Source organism: Erpetoichthys calabaricus, chromosome 2, assembly GCF_900747795.2.
Source record: "Erpetoichthys calabaricus chromosome 2, fErpCal1.3, whole genome shotgun sequence".
Taxonomy (NCBI): Eukaryota; Metazoa; Chordata; class Cladistia; order Polypteriformes; family Polypteridae; genus Erpetoichthys; species Erpetoichthys calabaricus.
The window spans coordinates 168,848,999-168,869,544 of record NC_041395.2 but is presented as its reverse complement, the minus strand read 5'-3'; the positions used below and the strand labels follow the sequence as shown (position 1 = coordinate 168,869,544).

At 38.4% G+C, this 20,546-nt stretch overlaps 2 protein-coding genes across 2 annotated transcripts in view; both read right to left on the bottom strand.

Annotated features, from left to right (window-relative positions):
- LOC114669500 (F-box only protein 44-like) overlaps positions 1 to 20,546 on the bottom strand; it is a 560,525-nt gene that overhangs the window by 200,576 nt on the left and 339,403 nt on the right. The window lies entirely within an intron of this gene.
- On the bottom strand, positions 1,093 to 20,343 carry cep19 (centrosomal protein 19). Its single transcript, XM_028825703.2, has 4 exons — positions 20,268 to 20,343; positions 20,089 to 20,158; positions 14,976 to 15,204; positions 1,093 to 5,245 (listed from the first exon to the last, which is right to left on the bottom strand). The coding sequence occupies exons 3-4, from the start codon at positions 15,103 to 15,105 to the stop codon at positions 4,893 to 4,895; spliced, it is 483 nt and encodes a 160-aa protein (XP_028681536.1). The 5' UTR covers positions 15,106 to 15,204; positions 20,089 to 20,158; positions 20,268 to 20,343; the 3' UTR covers positions 1,093 to 4,892.

Here is a 20,546-nt window from a genome sequence, read left to right as displayed (position 1 = left end):
GTGGAAGAAGTTCAAAACCACCAGGACTCTTCCTAGAGCTGGCCGGCCATCTAAACTGAGCGATCGGGGGAGAAGGGCCTTAGTCAGGGAGGTGACCAAGAACCCGATGGTCACTCTGTCAGAGCTCCAGAGGTCCTCTGTGGAGAGAGGAGAACCTTCCAGAAGGACAACCATCTCTGCAGCAATCCACCAATCAGGCCTGTATGGTAGAGTGGCCAAACGGAAGCCACTCCTTAGTAAAAGGCACATGGCAGTCCGCCTGGAGTTTGCCAAAAGGTACCTGAAGGACTCTCAGACCATGAGAAAGAAAAATTCTCTGGTCTGATGAGACAAAGATTGAACTCTTTGGTGTGAATGCCAGGCGTCACGTTTGGAGGAAACCAGGCACCGCTCATCACCAGGCCAATACCATCCCTACAGTGAAGCAGGGTGGTGGCAGCATCATGCTGTGGGGATGTTTTTTCAGCGGCAGGGACTGGGAGACTAGTCAGGATAAAGGGAAAGATGACTGCAGCAATGTACAGAGACATCCTGGATGAAAAACCTGCTCCAGAGCACTCTTGACCTCAGACTGGGGCGACGGTTCATCTTTCAGCAGGACAACGACTCTAAGCACACAGCCAAGATATCAAAGGAGTGGCTTCAGGACAACTCTGTGAATGTCCTTGAGTGGGCCAGCCAGAGCCCAGACTTGGATCCGATTGAACATCTCTGGAGAGATCTTAAAATGGCTGTGCACTGATGCTTCCATCCAACCTGATGGAGCTTGAGAGGTGCTGCAAAGAGGGAATGGGCGGAAACTGGCCAAGGATAGGTGTGCCAAGCTTGTGGCATCATATTCCAAACGACTTGAGGCTGTAATTGCTGCCAAAGGTGCATCGACAAAGTATTGAGCAAAGGCTGTGAATAATTGTGTTCATGTGATTTCTCAGTTTTTTTATTTTTAATAAATTTGCAAAAACCTCAAGTAAACTTTTTTCACGTTGTCATTATGGGGTGTTGTGTATAGAATTCTGAGGGAAAAAAATGAATTTAATCCATTTTGGAATAAGGCTGTAACATAACAAAATGTGGAAAAAGTGATGCGCTGTGAATACTTTCCGGATGCACTGTACATTAACCTGCTGCCAAACTGTGGTAGGAATTCCTTACAGCCCATGTTTTAATGTTCTGGGGTGGGGGATAAATGAATTGGAATGGAAGGATTAGACTCTCCAGTCCTTAATCTGGAAAGGGTATTATACATTGCTGATTTTGTATGAATTAAAAGTTTTTAGCATTTGTATAAAATTCATTGTCTCTGTATTACTGAAAGTCTAACAGAGAACAATGTGAAGATTCATTCTTGCCTAATCAGTGTTTTATCCGCACCAGTTTCCTTCATATGCCACAGTCCAGAGATGCACTGCAGAAATCTGTCGTGACTGGACATCAGACAAGGATGTCCCAAGGTCTGGGTGGCCATTGACACCCTCAGTGGAAGTTGTTGTTGCTACCATGGAGTGAGTCATAATAAATCAGAAAATGATACTGTAGTTATGGATCAGATGAATCCATTCTTTATGAACCGTTAAATATGAGCCTGGTCTTTGCATGGTTGGGTGCCAAGAATGTTGACTCCTAAAATTGTATTGCCACATCTGGCATTCTGAGGAGAATTCTGAGCAAAAGAAATTAGACTAGAAGAAACTGAGGAGGAGTTTTATAACTGGATGTTAGGAGGCCAGAGTCCAAGCAATAATCAAAACAATGGAAGTGTGCCGATTCTTCACCACCAAAAAAATTGGCAGGATAATGTCCTCCATTGTTTTGTGCTGATGAGGATATAGTTTATACTGATAATATGCCTTAAAGGCCCAGTCCATTAAGCTGACACGCTTTGCTGTTTGTGGTGGTTATTTGGGAAAAAGCACTTCAAAAATCTGTTGACCATCCCCTTCTGTTTCATGACAACACTTCTTCTTGCACTGCATGCATGAGCTGCAAGCCTGCTGTGTGATCCCGGGTATATATAGAGATCGCACATTCACTGTGTTGTCCCAACTTGGCCCCTTGTAACAGATTCCTCAATGTAAAGGACTAACTTCTGGAGACAAAAAAGTCAGCTACAGCCGAGTGGTGGTACACGCAAGACAAAGTGCTGTACTGGTGTGGCGTAGAAAAAGTATGTGAACATTATAGCAAGTTTATGTTTGGTATTTTAACAATTGGATTTACATGTGCTTCTCTTAATCAGCCAAGTACAACTGTTTAAGATCACCCAACCCCAAACCCTGCCAAAATCTGCTACTTAATGATGAGCACACAAATTGAAAATATTGCAACACTTTACTTTGATTCTCTCTTTACTGTGTTTGTAACTCTTTGTTAACTGCCACCTGACAGACCAGTGAACTGAAGCAGAAAAAACTTTAGTAACAAGGAGACCTCTGTTCCCTAAAAGTCATGGCAGTATCTTTGAATTTTAAAATTAAGTTAGCCTTGTTATTAATTGTGGGACAGCAAACCCACAGCTAGAACAAGTTATTTCAGTAAGCAAGTTTAGTTAACAAAATGACAGACATTATATAAAAAAATGGTTGAAACAAAAACCTGTCTCTCCAACATCTGGATGACCCAAACTCCTAATAAGTGATGCTCTTTTCTTGTAGGGAGTTTTAGTGGGATGGACTGACAAATCCACAGCCCACTGCAGGTGAGCCCCAGTTGAATTACAGTTCAAAGTGCATAGGTTGTTCATATAGAAGACATTTAGGCTGTGATGCTATATTAAGACCTAACTGTGACTAAAAAAAGATCAGCTTTATTCAACAAAGAAATAGTACATTTTGAGATCCTAGTCATATTTATACACCCCTGCATAATTCAAACCCAGTGTACACTTATTACACAACAATCATTTCAAAATACTCCTATTCAATTGTTTAAACATTTGACATATAGAATGCTGGTTTCATAAATCTCGCTGTTAAACAGACTTAAGACAAAACGTGAGTGTGGGACTTTATGACCAGTGAGTCAATGCAGCTGCACTCCTGGATGGTATTGTGCCACTCCATTTAGAGAGCAGCAGTGGCATATCCTGTGATAATAAATTTGGAAAACAGGTCAATAAAAATGAATGAGTGTTTATTCTAAACTTGTGCCTCAGCGTCATCAAGTTTGCTCAGTCCATGATCACTGGAAAGCAGTGGTTGTACTGCAATGTATATACAAGAGTTCAATACATTATTAGTATAAGGAAATCATTCAGTCTATCATAATTGAGGGCTTATTATGGTTCAGGGGACACATATTAAGGAATGTTTAGGAAAGGTTAAGTCAACATGGTGATAACTGGGATTGAAGCCTGACATCTGTTTTAATGTAAACCATTGTGGCAGTTTAAGAACTAAATGATATTCCACCAGAAGACAGTACTATTTATACAGTATCTATATCCTCTATCATATGTAGAATGAAATAAGAATTTTCCTATTTCATATGGTCTTTGCAAAGGATTATTTTAGCCAAATACCCAAGCTTTTAAACTTTTGTTATCCTCAAACAGCAAACACGATTCACTGAATAATTTCTGGTGGTTTTGACTTGACACCTAGTGGTTCCAGCAATAAGAAAAGTACCCCACTTGCTGTATTTGGTACCTCATTTATAAAAGTTTGTGTGAAAAATATGTATATGGCAAAAAAAATAGATTGGATAAAACCTGGTGTGTGCACATTTCTAAGCAATTTTCTCATTATTAATCGCTATCATCTTGCAATACGCGTACATGAACATGAATAATACATTGGCCTGAAACATCCACATATGGATCATGGCAATCAACCTCATTTATATGCAGTCACAATGCTGCAGAACTCTACTGGCTGGTAGAGCAGTCTCCCATCTGATGCATTGAGACCCCCAACCCCAAATTCAAGGGTGTGAGGCTGTGTTCCTCCACTGGGATTATACACTGCCTCTCCCTCTGCATTCTGGGGATATGGGAAAGGCGTAAGGCATTAATGTCTCAGTGGGTAGCCATTATTACTTGGCCCATGTAATGACATGATTGCAGTTACAATGAATAGTAAAGGCCACATGAAAAAACAAGGGTTCAGCCAGTTACCATACCAACAATCCAGCCATCACATCTGCCAAAGCTATTTGGTTTAAAATAAATGAATCACGGATTGATCCAGGCCAACGGGGACATGATGTTTGCCAGTAATATCTTGGCATCACAGTTGACTTGTGCATTAATGTATTGTCACTGCTCACATTTAACAAAAGCAGTTTCATTCCTGACAGTTCCCGGAGGAGAATGCAATATGCCTTTTTATGTTGACAAAAACATGTTATGTTTTATGTATGTGCTCCCACACGATACGAAAACTGTGACTTGTCAGCCAGGTCTCTAAGAAGTGACAACAGGTAGCCAATATAAACTGACGAAAAAAACAAAAATGTTCTTCAGTGCAAATATGCAGCATTGGCCCTCTTAAAAGGGAACCAAAAATGCAGTCTACAAATCATATTCATCAATTTCACGGCCTAACATATTTGTTTACATCAACGCACAATATAATATCAGCTTGGTGATAATGAATTATCATTGGTGTGAGTTGTCATTTCCAAGTTTCTCATAAATGTTGTGTACGCACAAGCCAGAGTTGTAGTAAATGTACACAGGCTTTTGAATCATGATTTTTCTCTTGACAAATTGTGCTGTTAGCTTGGTGAAGTTGCGTACACACTTTTCAAGCCTCTTTTTTGTGCATGCACAAGCTTTATACAGTAAATGAAGCCCCTATCAATGTTTTTCAGTAACACATTGTCAAAGTGTGAAGTACGGTGAATTTCAGAGATAATACTAAACACCCACACAACTCTGGTGTGGTTTGCAAAGACTAAAACTTTTCTGATTGATCGTCATCATCCCAGCTACAAGACTCTATGCGATCCTGCTCTGGGAATTCTACCTGCAGATCGTACACAAAGTCTGGATCACCTTTCTTCTTTTGGTTCTTCTGAAACAGCTGATCCATCAGCTGTTTTTTCTTTGTCAGCTCATGCTCATCAAGTTTGTTCAGATCTTCTTCTGGATCCAAGGTAACTGCTGCCAAACTCTGCTCCAAACATTTTCCCAGGAGGTGATCTCGTAGAATGTGATAAAGTTTTTCCAGTTGCTCCAGTGGCACTCCTTGTAGGTATGTACGGTGACGTGGGTTTTTTTTCAGGTGCTCGGCTGCCTCGCCGCAGTCTAAGGAGAAAATAAAAAAAGCCATGTCAGCGCATACCCCCCAAAGAACACGTGTTTATGATGGCTTTAAGTATAGTAATAGAGTTACAGTAATAATAATAATACATTTTATTTATATAGCACCTTTCCCATGCTCAAGGCGCTTTGCAGAGTCTTAGAAAAAAAACATATGTAACATTGTTCTATTCAGGAAAACATTTGTATCCAATGAAACAGATAACAAAGCATTAAATAGAATAAAGGACAATAAACCAGAGTAAAATACTAAATTCAATACTAAAAGAAAAACCAAAACAAATAACCTAATTTGTGATATAACACACACAAGTTATTAGCACACAAGTTATGAGCACCTGGACAGAGAGGTAAACTGAAAGAAAGGGCAGAATGTTAAGTTAAAAGCCTTCCTAAATAGATGAGTTTTAAGTTGTTTTTTAAAAAGAATGAATGAAGTCAGCTGATCTAATTAATTCCAGGATGTCATTCCAAAGTCTGGGTGCTATGGAGCTGAAGAGTGCAGGTTAGTGTGAGGCACAACAAGATTACCAGAATCAGAGGACCTTAGTAGGCGAACAGGCACATGGTGATGGAGAAGGTCACTGATGTAGTCCGGTGTGAGGCCATTTAAAGCTTTGTAGGTTATTAATAGAATTATATATTCAATCCTGTAAGACACAGGGAGCCAGTGAAGGCGAAAGCAGGATAGGTATGACGTGCTCACTGTTGCTGGTTCATGTAAGGACTCTTGCAGCAGAGTTTTGAATCAACTGCAACTGTGATATAAGATTAGAAGTGGCACCTGCCAGCAGCGTGTTATAATAATCAATGCGGGATGTGATAAAAGCATGGACAAGTTTCTCTGCATTAGAAAAGGAGAGGAATGAGCGAACATGAGATATGTTACAGAGGTGACAATAAGAAAGTTTCTTAATGTGGTTTATGTAGGTGGAATAAGAAAGGGAGGAGTCAAAAATGACACCAAGATTCCTTGCATCAGAAGAAGGTCTGATGAGATCACCGTCAAGAGTGACTGAAAAGGAGCTTATTTTCTTAAGTAGCGCTTTAGTGCCAATTTGCAGGAATTCCGTTTTGTTGCAATTTAATTTTAAACAGTTCTTCTCCATCCAGGTTTTAATTTCACTGAGGCAAGTTGTGAGCTGAAAAAACTCTGATGAAGTTGCATTTGTGACATTGAAATAGAGTTGAGTGTCATCTGCATAAAAATGATAACCCAGTCCATAGCTACGAATAATATGGCCAAGGGGAAGCATGTAAATACAGAAGAGAAGAGGGCCGAGGACAGAGCCCTGAGGGACTCCTTGTGTGACTGGCGCGGAGATGGATCTGCTGTTGCCAAGACTAACAAACTCTTGCCTATCAGTCAGATAGGACTTGAACCACTGGAGGGCAGTGCCAGAGATACCCAGCATTTTCTCCATTCTGGACAGTAGAATGTCACTAGATGTCAGTACTAGAGTACTAAATTTCCATCACTTGTTTTAGAACTGTTGTTGGTTCTTTCTTGAAAAAAACTGACGTGTTAATTAAAAAAAAAAAAAAAAAAATGCACTGTTAACCACTTGAGTTTAAAGAAGGGGTGGGCAATGTCGGTCCTGGAGAGCCAAAGTGGCTGTAGGTTTTCATTCCAACCCAATTCTTAATTGCAACCTTTTTTCTCTCACTAAAACACCATACATGTGTGCGCTCCGGCAGTTTGGTGACAGCTGAGGAAGAGGTTGAGCATGTGCGTATCGGTAATCAAGTGAAAAGAACTGAACAAAATTTGTATGTACACATTTAATCCTGCACTCTGGAGGGGCAGCCCAGTTTGGAGTCACAGGGAGCCAATGATTATCACAGCACCACTGGGTGACAGGCAACAAGCAGACGTGGTGAACAGTACGTCTCTCCTTTGCAGAGCACAGCCAAGTACAAAAGAGTGTGCTGCATGCAATCCGGTAATAGAAACATATTAAAAAAAGTGTCAGTTTAGTTTTATATCAGCTATTTGCTGTTAAGTATTTTGTAACAGTGTAATCGAGCGGCACAGCAGCCTGTGTTCATATTGTGAATTTTAAAGGACTAGGGATGGGGATGGGAAAAGGAGATGGATGTTAGTCATTTCACAGCACATGAAAAGACTAAATGTAGTCTTAAAAACTGATAGTAAAGATTGCATTAGCATTAACAAAAGGAAATTATTACTCGGTGCAATAATGGCACATCGAAAAGAGATCAAATATATGGACAAAGGTGATACGACAGAAATATGTAGTTATTGTTTGGCTTTAAACTTTAAGTCGGAGACTTGTAGATCGTTTAATTCACGTTGCCATCAGGGAAAAGTAGTCTTTCTTCCAAATGAAGGGGCGTATCCGCGAGAATTAAAAGATTTGTTGTTTGGTGAAAGTGAATCCACATACATGAATGGCAGAGATGCGAAGTGGCGCAGGCCAGGGGGGCTGATGAGTGAAGACAGCAGGGGGCAATGTCCCCTAGTATTTATAAAACACAAGAAAATGATAACGTTTGGCTGGTCTCTGATGAGTTTCATGAACATTCATATATGGGCTTTGGATTTAATAATAAATTCTGGTCAGTCATATGTGCAGTTTTTCATACAAAAGAAGAAAAAGTAATGTAAATGTAACACACTGTTTACAATGTATGGTAATTAGCTATATAACATATTTAGGTACTTTTTTTGTAAGTAATGAATGATGCAACTAAGTTACTTTTAAAAGTAATGTTGTCTGACACCGCTCATGTGTTGAAGGGAAATACTCACCAGAAACCAAGTGATATATACAATATTTCCATACAAAAAAATGTTTCTGTTATTTGCAGATAAGGGACTTCATCAAGACGAAGACCAAACTACTTTGAAACTTCACATTCTCATTGGCTGAGAGGCAGGTGTTCTGTGACAGAGATTGTGGTGGATCAATACTAAAATTTGAACTTTGATACCGATACCAGCTTACACACCTCAGTACCGATACCAAAACTGTACCCAGCAAACTTCACTTCTTCAGCCCACGCACCTCCGTGCTCCATCACACACATTCGTGTATCTCCCTACTCCGCCACACCATACAAGTTCTCTCTCAGAGTTTCCAGCATGTTATTGCTCCACAGAGCTTGTCTCTCTTGGTGATTCGAGCACGAGGATGTACATATATTATAAAAAAAAAAAAAAAGAGCGGGGTGGGGGGTATACTCTTTTGGAAATTCAATTGTGCTCATATATGACAGAGCTTGATGTGCCTGCATGCAACACTAGTCAGGGTCGATACATTTATTGGCGTTTTTTTTTTTTCCCAGATTTTGACTGAGCTCTCTGAGCGTAGTGTTTGGGGCTTAAAGATGGTGTGAGAGAAGGAGTTTAATGTGGAAATACCAGATTAGATGTGGGATAAGAACTGGGAAAATGTTAAAAAATAACCAAAACAAAACAAAAGCTATTCAACTTAATATTATACATAGATCAGATGTGTCTCCTAGTCTTCAAAATAAACATTTACAGCAAGACCTTCATTATGTCATAAAGGTAACAGAGACACAGATGAGCTCACTCGCTGCTTGTGGTTCTGCAGCAGTACTGGTGGGAGATTTGTCAAGAAACTTAAAAATATACCGGGGAGGGAGACTAAAATGGACACACTATTCCTACTAGTTGGCTTCACAAGTAAGCATATTTTTAAAAACACTATAAAAATGTACTGACATTTTGTGCCTGGAAAAACAATCTTATTGTGGATTTCAGAAGGGGCACCTGCTATTAAAAAGTTGGCATAAAGTTACATTAGCATATATAGCTCTGGACTATCTAACCTGCCTCGTGAATTTAAAACACAATGTTCTCTATAATGTATGCAAGCCTTTTTTGACGTACATTGATGATGAGCTATCTGCCATATTGACTAAAGCTTTTACTTGAGATGGTAAATTGGCCCATATCTGATGAGAATAAGTTGCTCTTCTTGTGGTTTCATCAGGACACATTCATTCTCGCCATAAGCAATTTGATCTTTATGCTGAACTACATAGCAAAGACAAAGAAAACTAAAATTTTTGGTTAACATAAGAAACCAACAACTTCATCTGAGCATAGAAAGAGAAATTATCAAAATTTTTATACCCTAACACCAACTCCCACTGCGACGCAAAACAGGATTCAATAATGGATTGATGGATAAATAACCAGAACCCACCCAGGGAGTATCAGGTGCAATAAAATGAACAAACCAAGGACAGTATGCCAATCCATTTCAAGTTCCACATACACACGTGCCCCCACACTCATATGAGACAAATTGGGAATGCCAACTATTGTGACAAAGATACACAAATCTTGGGGAAATGGAAGGAAAGTTGCAATACCCAGAAAACACAGACACAGACATGGGGAGAACATGCAAATTCCACACAGACAGTCACTTGGCCATAGATTTAAACACTGAGCTCTCCATGCTCTTTCTATAACCTACAAAACAACATTAAATGTCAAGTATGAAAGCAGCAATTTCAAGCATTCTGTCAGAGTTAGCGATTAAAGATATGAAACAAAACGTGCATAACCAATAGTTAGCCTACAAGTGAGTGCATAGCCTCCTAATGATGATTTCTTTCGCTACAGCTAAATAAATTTAAACTCAAGCTGGAATGAGGATTGAGGTCTGTAGATCATTTATTGCAAATGCGTAAAGGCCCATAACAATCTGTCTGGTGTGGAAGAAAAAATAGACTTTGGGGTCACATAGTTATTTAAGATAAAGTACTTTGAGATGCTTTCCACATTACAATATTGCATCCATCTTAGAAGTATAAAAGGGTTAATAAATGCCAGAAACCAGTTCAGGCATATCAGGAAACCAGATAAAGTTCAAGTGAACAACAAAGACAAGAATGTACCAGGAGCAGGTCGCTATAATATACCAAATGTATGATTAAAAGATCAACTAATGTCCTGTAAACAGTAAAACTGGACAGTTGTTACATGCACAGAGATTTCAAGGGTAATATCTAAACTAGGAGATATTGAAGAACAAGGATATAATGGAGAAAGACTGGCCATGCTCTGTGCTTTTAACCAATCAGAATATGATATGAAAGCATTAATCAGCACTGTTATTCAGTTATCAATAAATATGACCTTCTGTTTTTTATTCTGTGATCATTCTGTAATAGACTGTAGTGAAGGATGCCGCCTTTCAACATGTTCTGCAAGAGAATAAATGACGCAAAATGAAAAGCTTTTCTCCTGCCTGATGACTGACTCAAAAGGTTTCTGGCATAGAGGCCGCATTGGACCGTGTCGCCGACGATGAAGTATCTACCTTATTGCTGCATGTCGGCACTAATGATATTTATTCACAGCAATCTGAGGTATTAAAGAGGAACTTCATCTCTCTTTGCATCAAAGCTAAAAGAAAATGTCGGAATTTAGTTGTATCTGGCCCCTTACCAAGATTATATAGAGGGGATGTGATTTATAGCAGATTGCATTCCCTTCACTGCTGGCTAGAAACCTAGTGTGCAAACAAAAGCATAGCGTTTGTGAACAATTGGGATGATTTTTGGGAAAGGCCTGGATTTTTCAGAAGAGATGGTCTTCATCCTAACTGGAGGGGATCTTATGTATTATCCCAAAATATGGCAGCAAAACTGCCTGGTTGACTGATTAGAGCACCATCCAGGCCGCAGTCATGTGATCTTAAATCACAGGCTGTTGTTTATCCCACCTGTTACTTTCCTGAAGCTGTTACCCATAATGCTTGTCTTGGGGCATCCAGTAAATTTAGTCTTGATACAAACCTTAAATTAATTGATAACCAAAAAAATAAGGTGTATAATTAGACCAAGGGATAAAACCAGACCCTCCACCAGGGGCATCTGTAATAGAAATTTACTACAAATTAAAACAAAAAGTATATCACCAATTCAGAAAGAAGCATACAGTTTTAAATGCTGCTTATTGAACATTCGCTCTCTTGGCACTAAAGCTGTTTTGGTAAATGATATTATATTAAGTACAAAATCTGATCTGTGTCTTCTCACCGAAACCTGGCTTAGTAAATGTGACACTGTCCCCCTAGCTGAGGCGTCACCAGATGGATACTCGTTCCTTCATAAGTCTAGAGATTCAGGTCGAGGAGGAGGCCTTGGAATAATTCACTGTAACAAAATGCAAATCACTTCTAAAAATTTAGGCAACTTTACATCCTTTGAGGCATTCATTTTAAATATTAAAACAGATTCCAACACAATTATAGTGCTAGTCTATAGACCACCAGGGCCGTATTCATTGTTCATGTCTGAATTTAGCAACCTTCTATCTGATTTGGCTATAAATTATGATCATGTAGTACTGATGGGAGATTTTAATGTACACATTGATGTGGAAACTGACACTTTTAGCAAATGTTTTACTTATTTGTTAAATTCAGTAGGATTTTGTCAGAATGTCAGAGGTCCAACTCATAATCATAACCACACATTAGATTTAATTATAACTTACAAAGTTGAAATTCAAATTTTAATTATTACTCCATTAAGTGAAGTTATTTCCGATCATTACTTAATTACATTTGATTTAGTCCTGCCCTTGCCAACACACTCCCAGATTAAAACAAAGACAGTGCGACATCTAGATTGTAATTCTGCTTCAAAATGTATAGATACTTTGAGTAAGTCGAGTGTAATTGTGGAAAACCATTTAGATCAGTTAACATCAAATGTAAACGCGGAAAACAATTTAGATCAGCTAACATCACATTATAATGTGACCTTGAGAGATGCTCTGGACACAGTGGCTCCCCTTAAAACAAAAGTGATCAAAGCACATAGAAACTCTCCCTGGTTTAATGAAAACACTCGAGCTCTTAAATTAAGAGTGTCGAAAACTGGAGCGCAGATGGAGAACAACAAAGCTACATGTCTTTCAAATTGCATGGACAGAGAGTGTTAATAAATATAAAAAAGCCCTCTTTAAAGCTCGGTCAGAATACTATTCTACATTAATAGATAACAATAATAAAAATCCTCGGGTACTGTTAGAACAGTGGCTAAATTAACAAATGGAAATTCAGATCAACAGTGCAAAATACCAACAGATATTAGCAGTACAGACTTATGAACTTCTTCAATGAGAAAATTAAAAATATAAGATCCCAGATCTCTGCATCACAGTACAAACCAAATACTAGCTTAGCAGACCCTGTCTCACATTGCACTCAGCACCTTAGTAATTTTAATCCTGTAACTGAGCAGGAAGTATTAAGTTTAATTTCTAAAATGAAGCCCACTACTTGTTCCCTAGATCCAGTGCCAACAAAACTAGTAAAAAGTGCAATGGATGTTCTTACAGCGCCTATCCTAAACATTATCAATAGTTCATTATTGCATGGCACAGTACCTGATACACTAAAAGTGTCAGTCATTAAACCATTACTTAAAAGTCAGACCTTGACCCACATATACTAAATAATTATAGGCCTATTTCAAATTTACCGTTTCTCTCTAAAATACTAGAAAAAGTAGTCGCCAGTCAGCTTCAGACACACCTTACGCATTACAATTTATTTGAGAAATTCCAGTCTGGTTTTCGCACTGGTCATAGTACAGAAACGGCACTAACACGAGTTGTAAATGACATTCTGATATCCTCTGATGAAGGAAACTCCACTGTAATTATGTTGTTGGACTTAAGTGCAGCATTTGACACCATCGACCATTCTATTTTACTGCACAGGCTAGAAAATGATGTTGGGCTTACAGGCACCGTGCTCGCTTGGTTTAGTTCTTACTTATCAAATCGATTCCAATATGTACAGAAATGTGCTGACAGTACTCCATCATTATACACAGAAGTTCAATATGGTGTCCCGCAGGGCTCAGTACTGGGACCTTTACTGTTTTCACTTTACATGCTTCCACTGGGATATATCATTAGGAAACATAATGTTAATTTTCACTCGTATGCAGATGACACCCAGTTATACCTTTCATTTAAATCAGATGAAGTTTCTCCAATGCTGTCTTTAATTAGTTGTGTTAGTGAATTAAAGGAGTGGATGAATAAGAACTACTTGTCTTTAAATACAGATAAAACAGAGATGTTAATTGTTGGAGGGAATGATGCTGATCACAACTATATTTTGTCATCATTTAACTCAGTGGGAATCCCAGTCAATTTTACTGAATCAGCCCGCAATCTAGGAGTTATCTTTGACTCTAGCATGTCATTTAAAGCGCATATTACAAAGTTGTCTAAAACATGTTTCTTCCATCTTAAAAATGTTAGGAAATTAAGGCGCTTTTTAAATAAACAGGATTCTGAGAAACTAATTCATGAATTTATCTCTAGTAGGATTGACTACTGCAATGCGGTGTTCACTGGATGTTCAAACTGTTCTTTATACAGCCTCCAGTTAATCCAAAATGCGGCTGCGAGAATTATTACAAGAACAAGAAAATACGAACACATAACTCCAGTTCCTAAATCCTTACACTGACTCCCGGTTAAGTTTAGGGCAGATTTCAAAATCCTTCTTTTAACATATAAAGCATTAAATGGTCGAGGTCCAGCTTACTTGTCTGAACTTATCATGACTTACAAACCTGAGCGCACATTAAGATCTCAAGATGCCGGTCTGCTTATGATCCCAAGGAATAATAAAATAACAGTGGGAGGTCGAGCTTTTAGTTACAGGGCCCCTAAACTGTGGAATGGTCTGCCTGCTACTATAAGAGATGCCCCTTCGGTCTCAGCTTTTAAATCCCGGCTGAAGACTCACTACTTCAGTTTAGCATATCCTGACTAGAGCTGCCGATTACTGTACAGACTGCATCTCTGTTGTTAGTCATTAGCACTTAAACATAAGTAACAGGACAGTTATAATTGTATACTAACCCTCACTTATTCTGTTTTTCTTCTCGGTACTCAAATGTGGCACTTGGTGCCATGGCCCACCTGCCAAGTTGTTTTGCCTGCCTAAGGAAAAGTCATCCCAGATGGAGGATCGCAGGAATCGTGGGAAAGAGGGTTCCTTTCATCGGATTGGCTGGCCCAGCACTGTTTCAGCCGTGGAATGGTCAAATGGGGGAGGCAGCTTGAAGGATGAGGTCTCCAGGACTCTACACAAATCCAAATCTTATCATGGGATATATCATCTACTGTTAAATTCTGCTCTGTACTTCTAAAATTTATATTTTTTATTTCTTACTATATTGAGGAATTGCTCTGTTCTGTGAACTGCATTGTATTGTATTGACCCCCTTCTTTTGACACCCACTGCACGCCCAACCTACCTGGAAAGGGGGCTCTCTTTGAACTGCCTTTCCCAAGGTTTCTTCCATTTTTTCCCTACAAGGTTTTTTTTGGGAGTTTTTCCTTGTCTTCATAGAGAGTCAAGGCTGGGGGGCTGTCAAGAGGCAGGGCCTGTTAAAGCCCATTGTGGCACTTCCTGTGTGATTTTTGGGCTATACAAAAATAAACTGTATTGTAAACTGTATTGTATTTTATCAGACTTGTCCTGTTACTGTTTCTTTAATTAATGTGATTATAATGATTCTTACAACACTGGCAATACAAAGTTACCATCCTCTTAATCCAGTTATAAAATTGAGCAAGCAGATGGTGAACAGCTACATAATCCTTTGAAATTATCAGTGCATGCCCCCAAACTTTAGGAAGAAAACTAAAGATTCACATATACTAATTACTTGCCTGAAAACCTGAAGAAATTCCTTACGGGCATCACCCTCTTTCGGGTCTGATTTTTCACTTTGTCTTCATAAATCAAGACAATGGCAGGGGGAGAAAACTTAACCCCACATTTCTTTGCCACCACAGACATTTCAGTTGGAGTAGATGTGCAGCGTTTGATAGAAGCAGCAAATGTGGAGCAAACTGGTGCTTCTTTTTGGCTCCAATTTTAATCCTGGGACAGCCTTTTCTAAAAATATACAAGACAAAAAAAAAAAAAAACTGTAAGCATGTGCTTAAAATAAAATTTAAAAAAAAAAGATTTTGAAGGATTGTCTAAACATTTGCAATGTGTTCGAAATTTGTTGCAATATTTAATCTCCAAGATCATAATTTATAATACTGAATCAAGCCAGATGGGCAGACGCTACAACCAGTCTTGTGAATAACAGTAACATCCATCCATATTCTTGACTCATTTTTACAGCCTAATGTCACAAGAGCTGGAGATTCTTCGGGAAGTAACCTTTTAGCTTAAATAATGGTACAATTCTCATTTCCAGTACTTATTTCCCTGCTGCCAGTAACAATATGTGCTTTCCCACCACAGAAACTTTTTTCAGGAATTACAGACTTAATATAAATTCAGGAACTTTTGTAGCATGCTCACTGCAGGAACTTGGGCCATTTGTAGATTCTGGTACTTTTTTTTAGCTCGGGCTCCACAGCATGTTCATTTTTGTTTAACCAGGAACTATCGTGGGTGGGGCTTGGGCGATAAATTGTGCAGATTGGTTGACCATAAGTACTGGTGCCAGCTTACAAATCTGTTAGTAGTTCGGACTTTGCAAAGTTTTCAGTGATGGAGTGCTCCACTTTGCATGGCATCACGCTTCATAGTACGTAGTGCCGGTGTACCACATCGATGCAATGATCTCCCAGTGCTGTTGCAATCACTTTGAAGCAATAAGGTGTGGAGTTCCCACATGAAATCCTGAATGTGCATCACTCATCTTATTTTACTCTTGCATATTTTGCATAAAGGTTAAAGTTCTTGTTGTGCAGTGGGAACACAACACACAAGAGTGGCCAGAGACCACAAAGGCCCAGGGCCTACATCGTACTGGAATTCATTGGTTCATGAAAACAAAGTTCCTGTGTTGGCAAAATGCCTAATACAGATCCACTAATATGCCCTGTGCAAGGAACTGTTGTGCCATTAATCCTTTACTTCTTGGCACTGCAAAAAAGAAGAAATAAAAAGAAATGAAGGCACTGTGAACAGTGTCTCTGCTCTGTGTTTCAGTATTTCTCTTGGGTTTAAATTGCCTTCTGCCATTATGCGTTGTATTATTGCTTGCTTTGCAGAGCCTCTTGTCATATTTACTACTTTAAACTAGGAAATGAAAAAGGACATACTATAAAAAGAGCTGTAAGCAATATGAATTGTTTGTCGTGAAGTGTATTATATAAAAGGTGTGTTCTATGAAATAAGCTATATAAAAGGTTGACTAGTAAAGTACTTTATCAAAGGCAGTGAATAAAAAACATCTCAGTAGTTAAGTGGCCTGTGACAGACTGGCTTCCCATCCGGGGTTAGTTCCTGTCTTGGGTCTTATTCTGCCAGGGCAAGTTTTGGTTCCCAACAAACCTGAATTAAGTTATGTTTGTGAATGTAAATGTAGCTAATTTAGGGATATCAGTTAAAGATGTGTGTATGCTGTGGAGGTGCTAAAAATGACTTATAATCTTCTTTTATGAAAGGTGCCATGTAATAGTGAGATTGTTTGGTTATCCCCAAAATGATCTTTCCCTAATAAAGAAATCAGACATGCATAGAAGAAAGACAAAGTTTATGTTAACTGAGACTGTTTGGGCATCATCCTATTAGAATGTAGCACCTGGCACCACAGCTATAAAAAATCATACATGGGTAACAGGGCCCTTGCAGAAATCACTACATAGTTAAAATAACAATTAATAAGTGAGACAGGCAAACAGCTACTGTGGAAGATACTCTGCTACTCCTTATGTGATGTTGTTTCTGTGGGCCTCCAAGATCCGCCTGGATAAGAATGACAAATTTCCTTTAACCACCATCATAACTGTTTTATCTGTAAAGCTAACTTGACCAGCATTACATGCTTGGTTTTCTTGATGACACTAACAATGTGGCATTTATCAGATTCCCTGATTTATTCACTAAAGTGGAAGAATCACGCAATCAAAGCATTTTTTCAACCATTGTAATCATTCAAGCCTACTAAGGTTACCCTGCCCCCTTTGCATCTGGCATGCATTTTCAGAGATTGGGGCATTACTGGACGGTGCCTTAACACATTAAAATTAAAAATAAAGCATAAATGTACTTGTGATTGGATTTTAATTGGATCATTCAAACAAAAAACAACATTTGCAGTTAGAAAGCCATAGCCCCCACTTAAACACTTTTGTGCACATGGAGAACATGCAGTGTTAAAGTTTGTGATTCGCCATCTGTTGGAATGACATGCAACACACTTTATTACTACAAATGTTTATGATGTGTGAGTTGTTGGAATGACATCTGATTTCCTGTTGGTAAAACAAATGCAATGAATATGGCTCTGCTATATGCCATTTGGTATGGGATTCATGAAAGCAGTTAATGTTTGTGATGCACCATCTGTTGGAATGTCAAATGCAATACATTTTATTACTACAAATGTTTGTGATGTGCCACTTGTTGGAATGACAGAGACATAGCAACCAGATGGACACACAGATACACAAACACACGTCACTTAATTAAGGTGAACACCCACCTTGGCTATAATGCAATAAAATATCTTTTTTTCTTCTTGTCCTCAGTTGTCAACTGGTCAAGTTATTATTGTAACATTAGAACTATTTTAACAAGAACAAGCCACTCAGCCCAACAAACTTGCCAGACCGATTCACCAAATTTATTCCAAAATAACATGGAGTGGAGTTTTGAAAGTCCCTAAAGTACTGCACTCAAGCAGACTCGGTCATTTATTCCATGTGGTTGTGATTTTCTGGGTTTGCAAAAACTTTCTAACATTTCCGTGAAATAAATCTACCATTAGATGTCTGTCAAACCTGCTAAATTGATAGGATACACAGGTAGAGCAAAAGGACGAGAAAATAAACAGAAAGAAATGGCCAAAACCAGGAGTGTAATCAATCAAGTTGTATGAACCAAAACACTAACTAAGAATTATAGTCAAAAAGCTTGGAGCAGAAACTTTCACGAGACAATCATCACAACAACGCACATTAAGGTTTGTTTGAATATCCACAAACCTAGACTGTAACTCATTAATCAATACATTTGTTCTGAAGGAATACCTGCCTACTTACCAAACCTACCTGTTCAGATATCAACATTTCCCAGCTTAGTAGTCAGCAATTGAGTGTTCAGGGGTGAGGAAGACTGTTCAAAGAAGGGTGCTTCTGATAAAAGTTAACTCCTGTTTGTCATTTCATGATGTTGTTAATACTGGGGACGTGGTAGAGAAGTACACTTGAGCATTGTTGGAGTTAACTATGTACTACACATCGAGCACACAAATCACACACATATATTTGATTTGCGGTGTTGTGTTTTAATTCGCTAAACTTGACTACTGCAAGATCATGCAAAAGAAAATATCCATTTATTATTTTTAATGCACAAAATGTGTCTTTACAATATTAGTTAGAAATTCCCTTCACGAGTAGACTGCTGAAATAAACATGTGCCTTATTTCTTTATAAATTTAGCAGCATCATAAATAGGAAAAGGTCTCAATTAGTGTAAACTACTCTAATGTGGGGTGTTCATAAGAAATGTAATGTTTTCTGAAATATGAAAATGTGTGCTTCAATTTAAACAAAGTCAAAACGTTCTGGATTTTAACAGAAATTTGTCATCCTCTGATCAAGGTCCATAGAGGGCTAGATCCCTAGTAAATAATCAAGTTTCAAAAATATTAAAATAATCAAGTAAATAATCAAGTATCAAAAATATTATATTCGTTATCATCAACCACACATTCCTATATTGCCCGTCCCCATTTTTTCAAAGTTTTTTGAAAAGGAGTAAGTTTGACCCCTCATATTCTGAAAAGGACGTGAATCCATGGGGTCAGTTGATGTAGTATGCACAACTTCAAGTAATTTTTGTTGAAGACACCTGTTGTTTTACTCTACTGTAAGGGTGTCATTTACTGTGCAAAAATGATAAAACAAATTTGGGGTTTTCGAGGGTGGAAGGCCAGTCCTCGACGTGTTGCATATCATCAAGACGAATCGAACTGTCTACCAGTAACTCCGAAATGTATTTAATGGGTTCGGCAAGGGTTGCATGAATGGGTAAATTGCTTGTAAAAAACGATGTGTAGTAGGCTCCTGATCAAAAGTCGTCTTTGCACGTCCACTAGGTGAGGCTGTTCTCCGCGTTTGCTCTGTAATACCAATAGAGGCCGCGATTGGCCGTTATTCCCACCTACGTATTCTTTTTTTCTTTTTTTATAGCTGTATTGCTTTTATTGTAATCATTCCATACAATCACCTACGTATTCTGTCAGCAAATCATCTAAAAATGAATGAATGCCAATTGGCAACAGATTTATCACCAATTTGTTTTTCGATAATCTTTAAAATATCGATCAAAAGCTTTGGATGTGATATCAGTTTGCATTAATTCCTCGAGTAATACTGATGCGAATGATCACAAATGCAGAAGATTTACACCGGTTAAACTGATTCTGTATTCTCGCTGCTGTAAGCTGGAACGCAATAGCTTGATACCAGAGGAGAAACGAATCGAACGAACGCTTTCGGCGAACTCGACCCATTGTTGCTATTACCAAGGGTACATATTATCTACAGGTTTTCCTCAAAATAGCCAACACCCCTGAACACAAAGTGGTCGAGAATCTCAACGGGCGAACATGCCACAGAAAGTACAATATTGTGTCACGGGTTTATGGTTCGAAGGCAACACGCATGATCCACGAGCCTCAGTTTTTAATATAAAACTTTTTTTTAGGAGCTACAGTTTTTAAATAGATCGAACGAAGCCTTTTATCTGCTTTTGTATATGTCACACATACGTTTTATTGAGAATGACACGATTACTGAATCTTACTTAAATTGGATCCTTTATCCATAACTGTTTCATCCCGAGATGAGTAAAGGTGATCTTAAGTCAACAGCCTCTGAAAGAATAAAAAGAAAAGATTGCAATCAGTCAAAATTTTATGAAATCCACTTTTTTTATACAGTATTTATCTATTTTTTCCTAGCGCCTAAAATCAAGTAAACAACCTTGCGAAAAAGAGTCCAACCGATTCCCAACCTTCCCTTCGATCCAGGTTTCTCGTTGGTCCGAGTTGCTATGGATACGTTACAGGACCTTAAGGTCCCGGCCTATCTTAATAATATGCCTAAACAAAAAAATGTAAAATTTCTAAAAACTAATAATTGTTTTTGTCGTATAACATTTAAAATTAGTAGCTTATCTTTGGTAAAAATCCATTATTAGTCTAATTATTAATTTTCTTTCAGTAGTACAGTACTTTTATTTATTTAACTGGCAGATTGCTG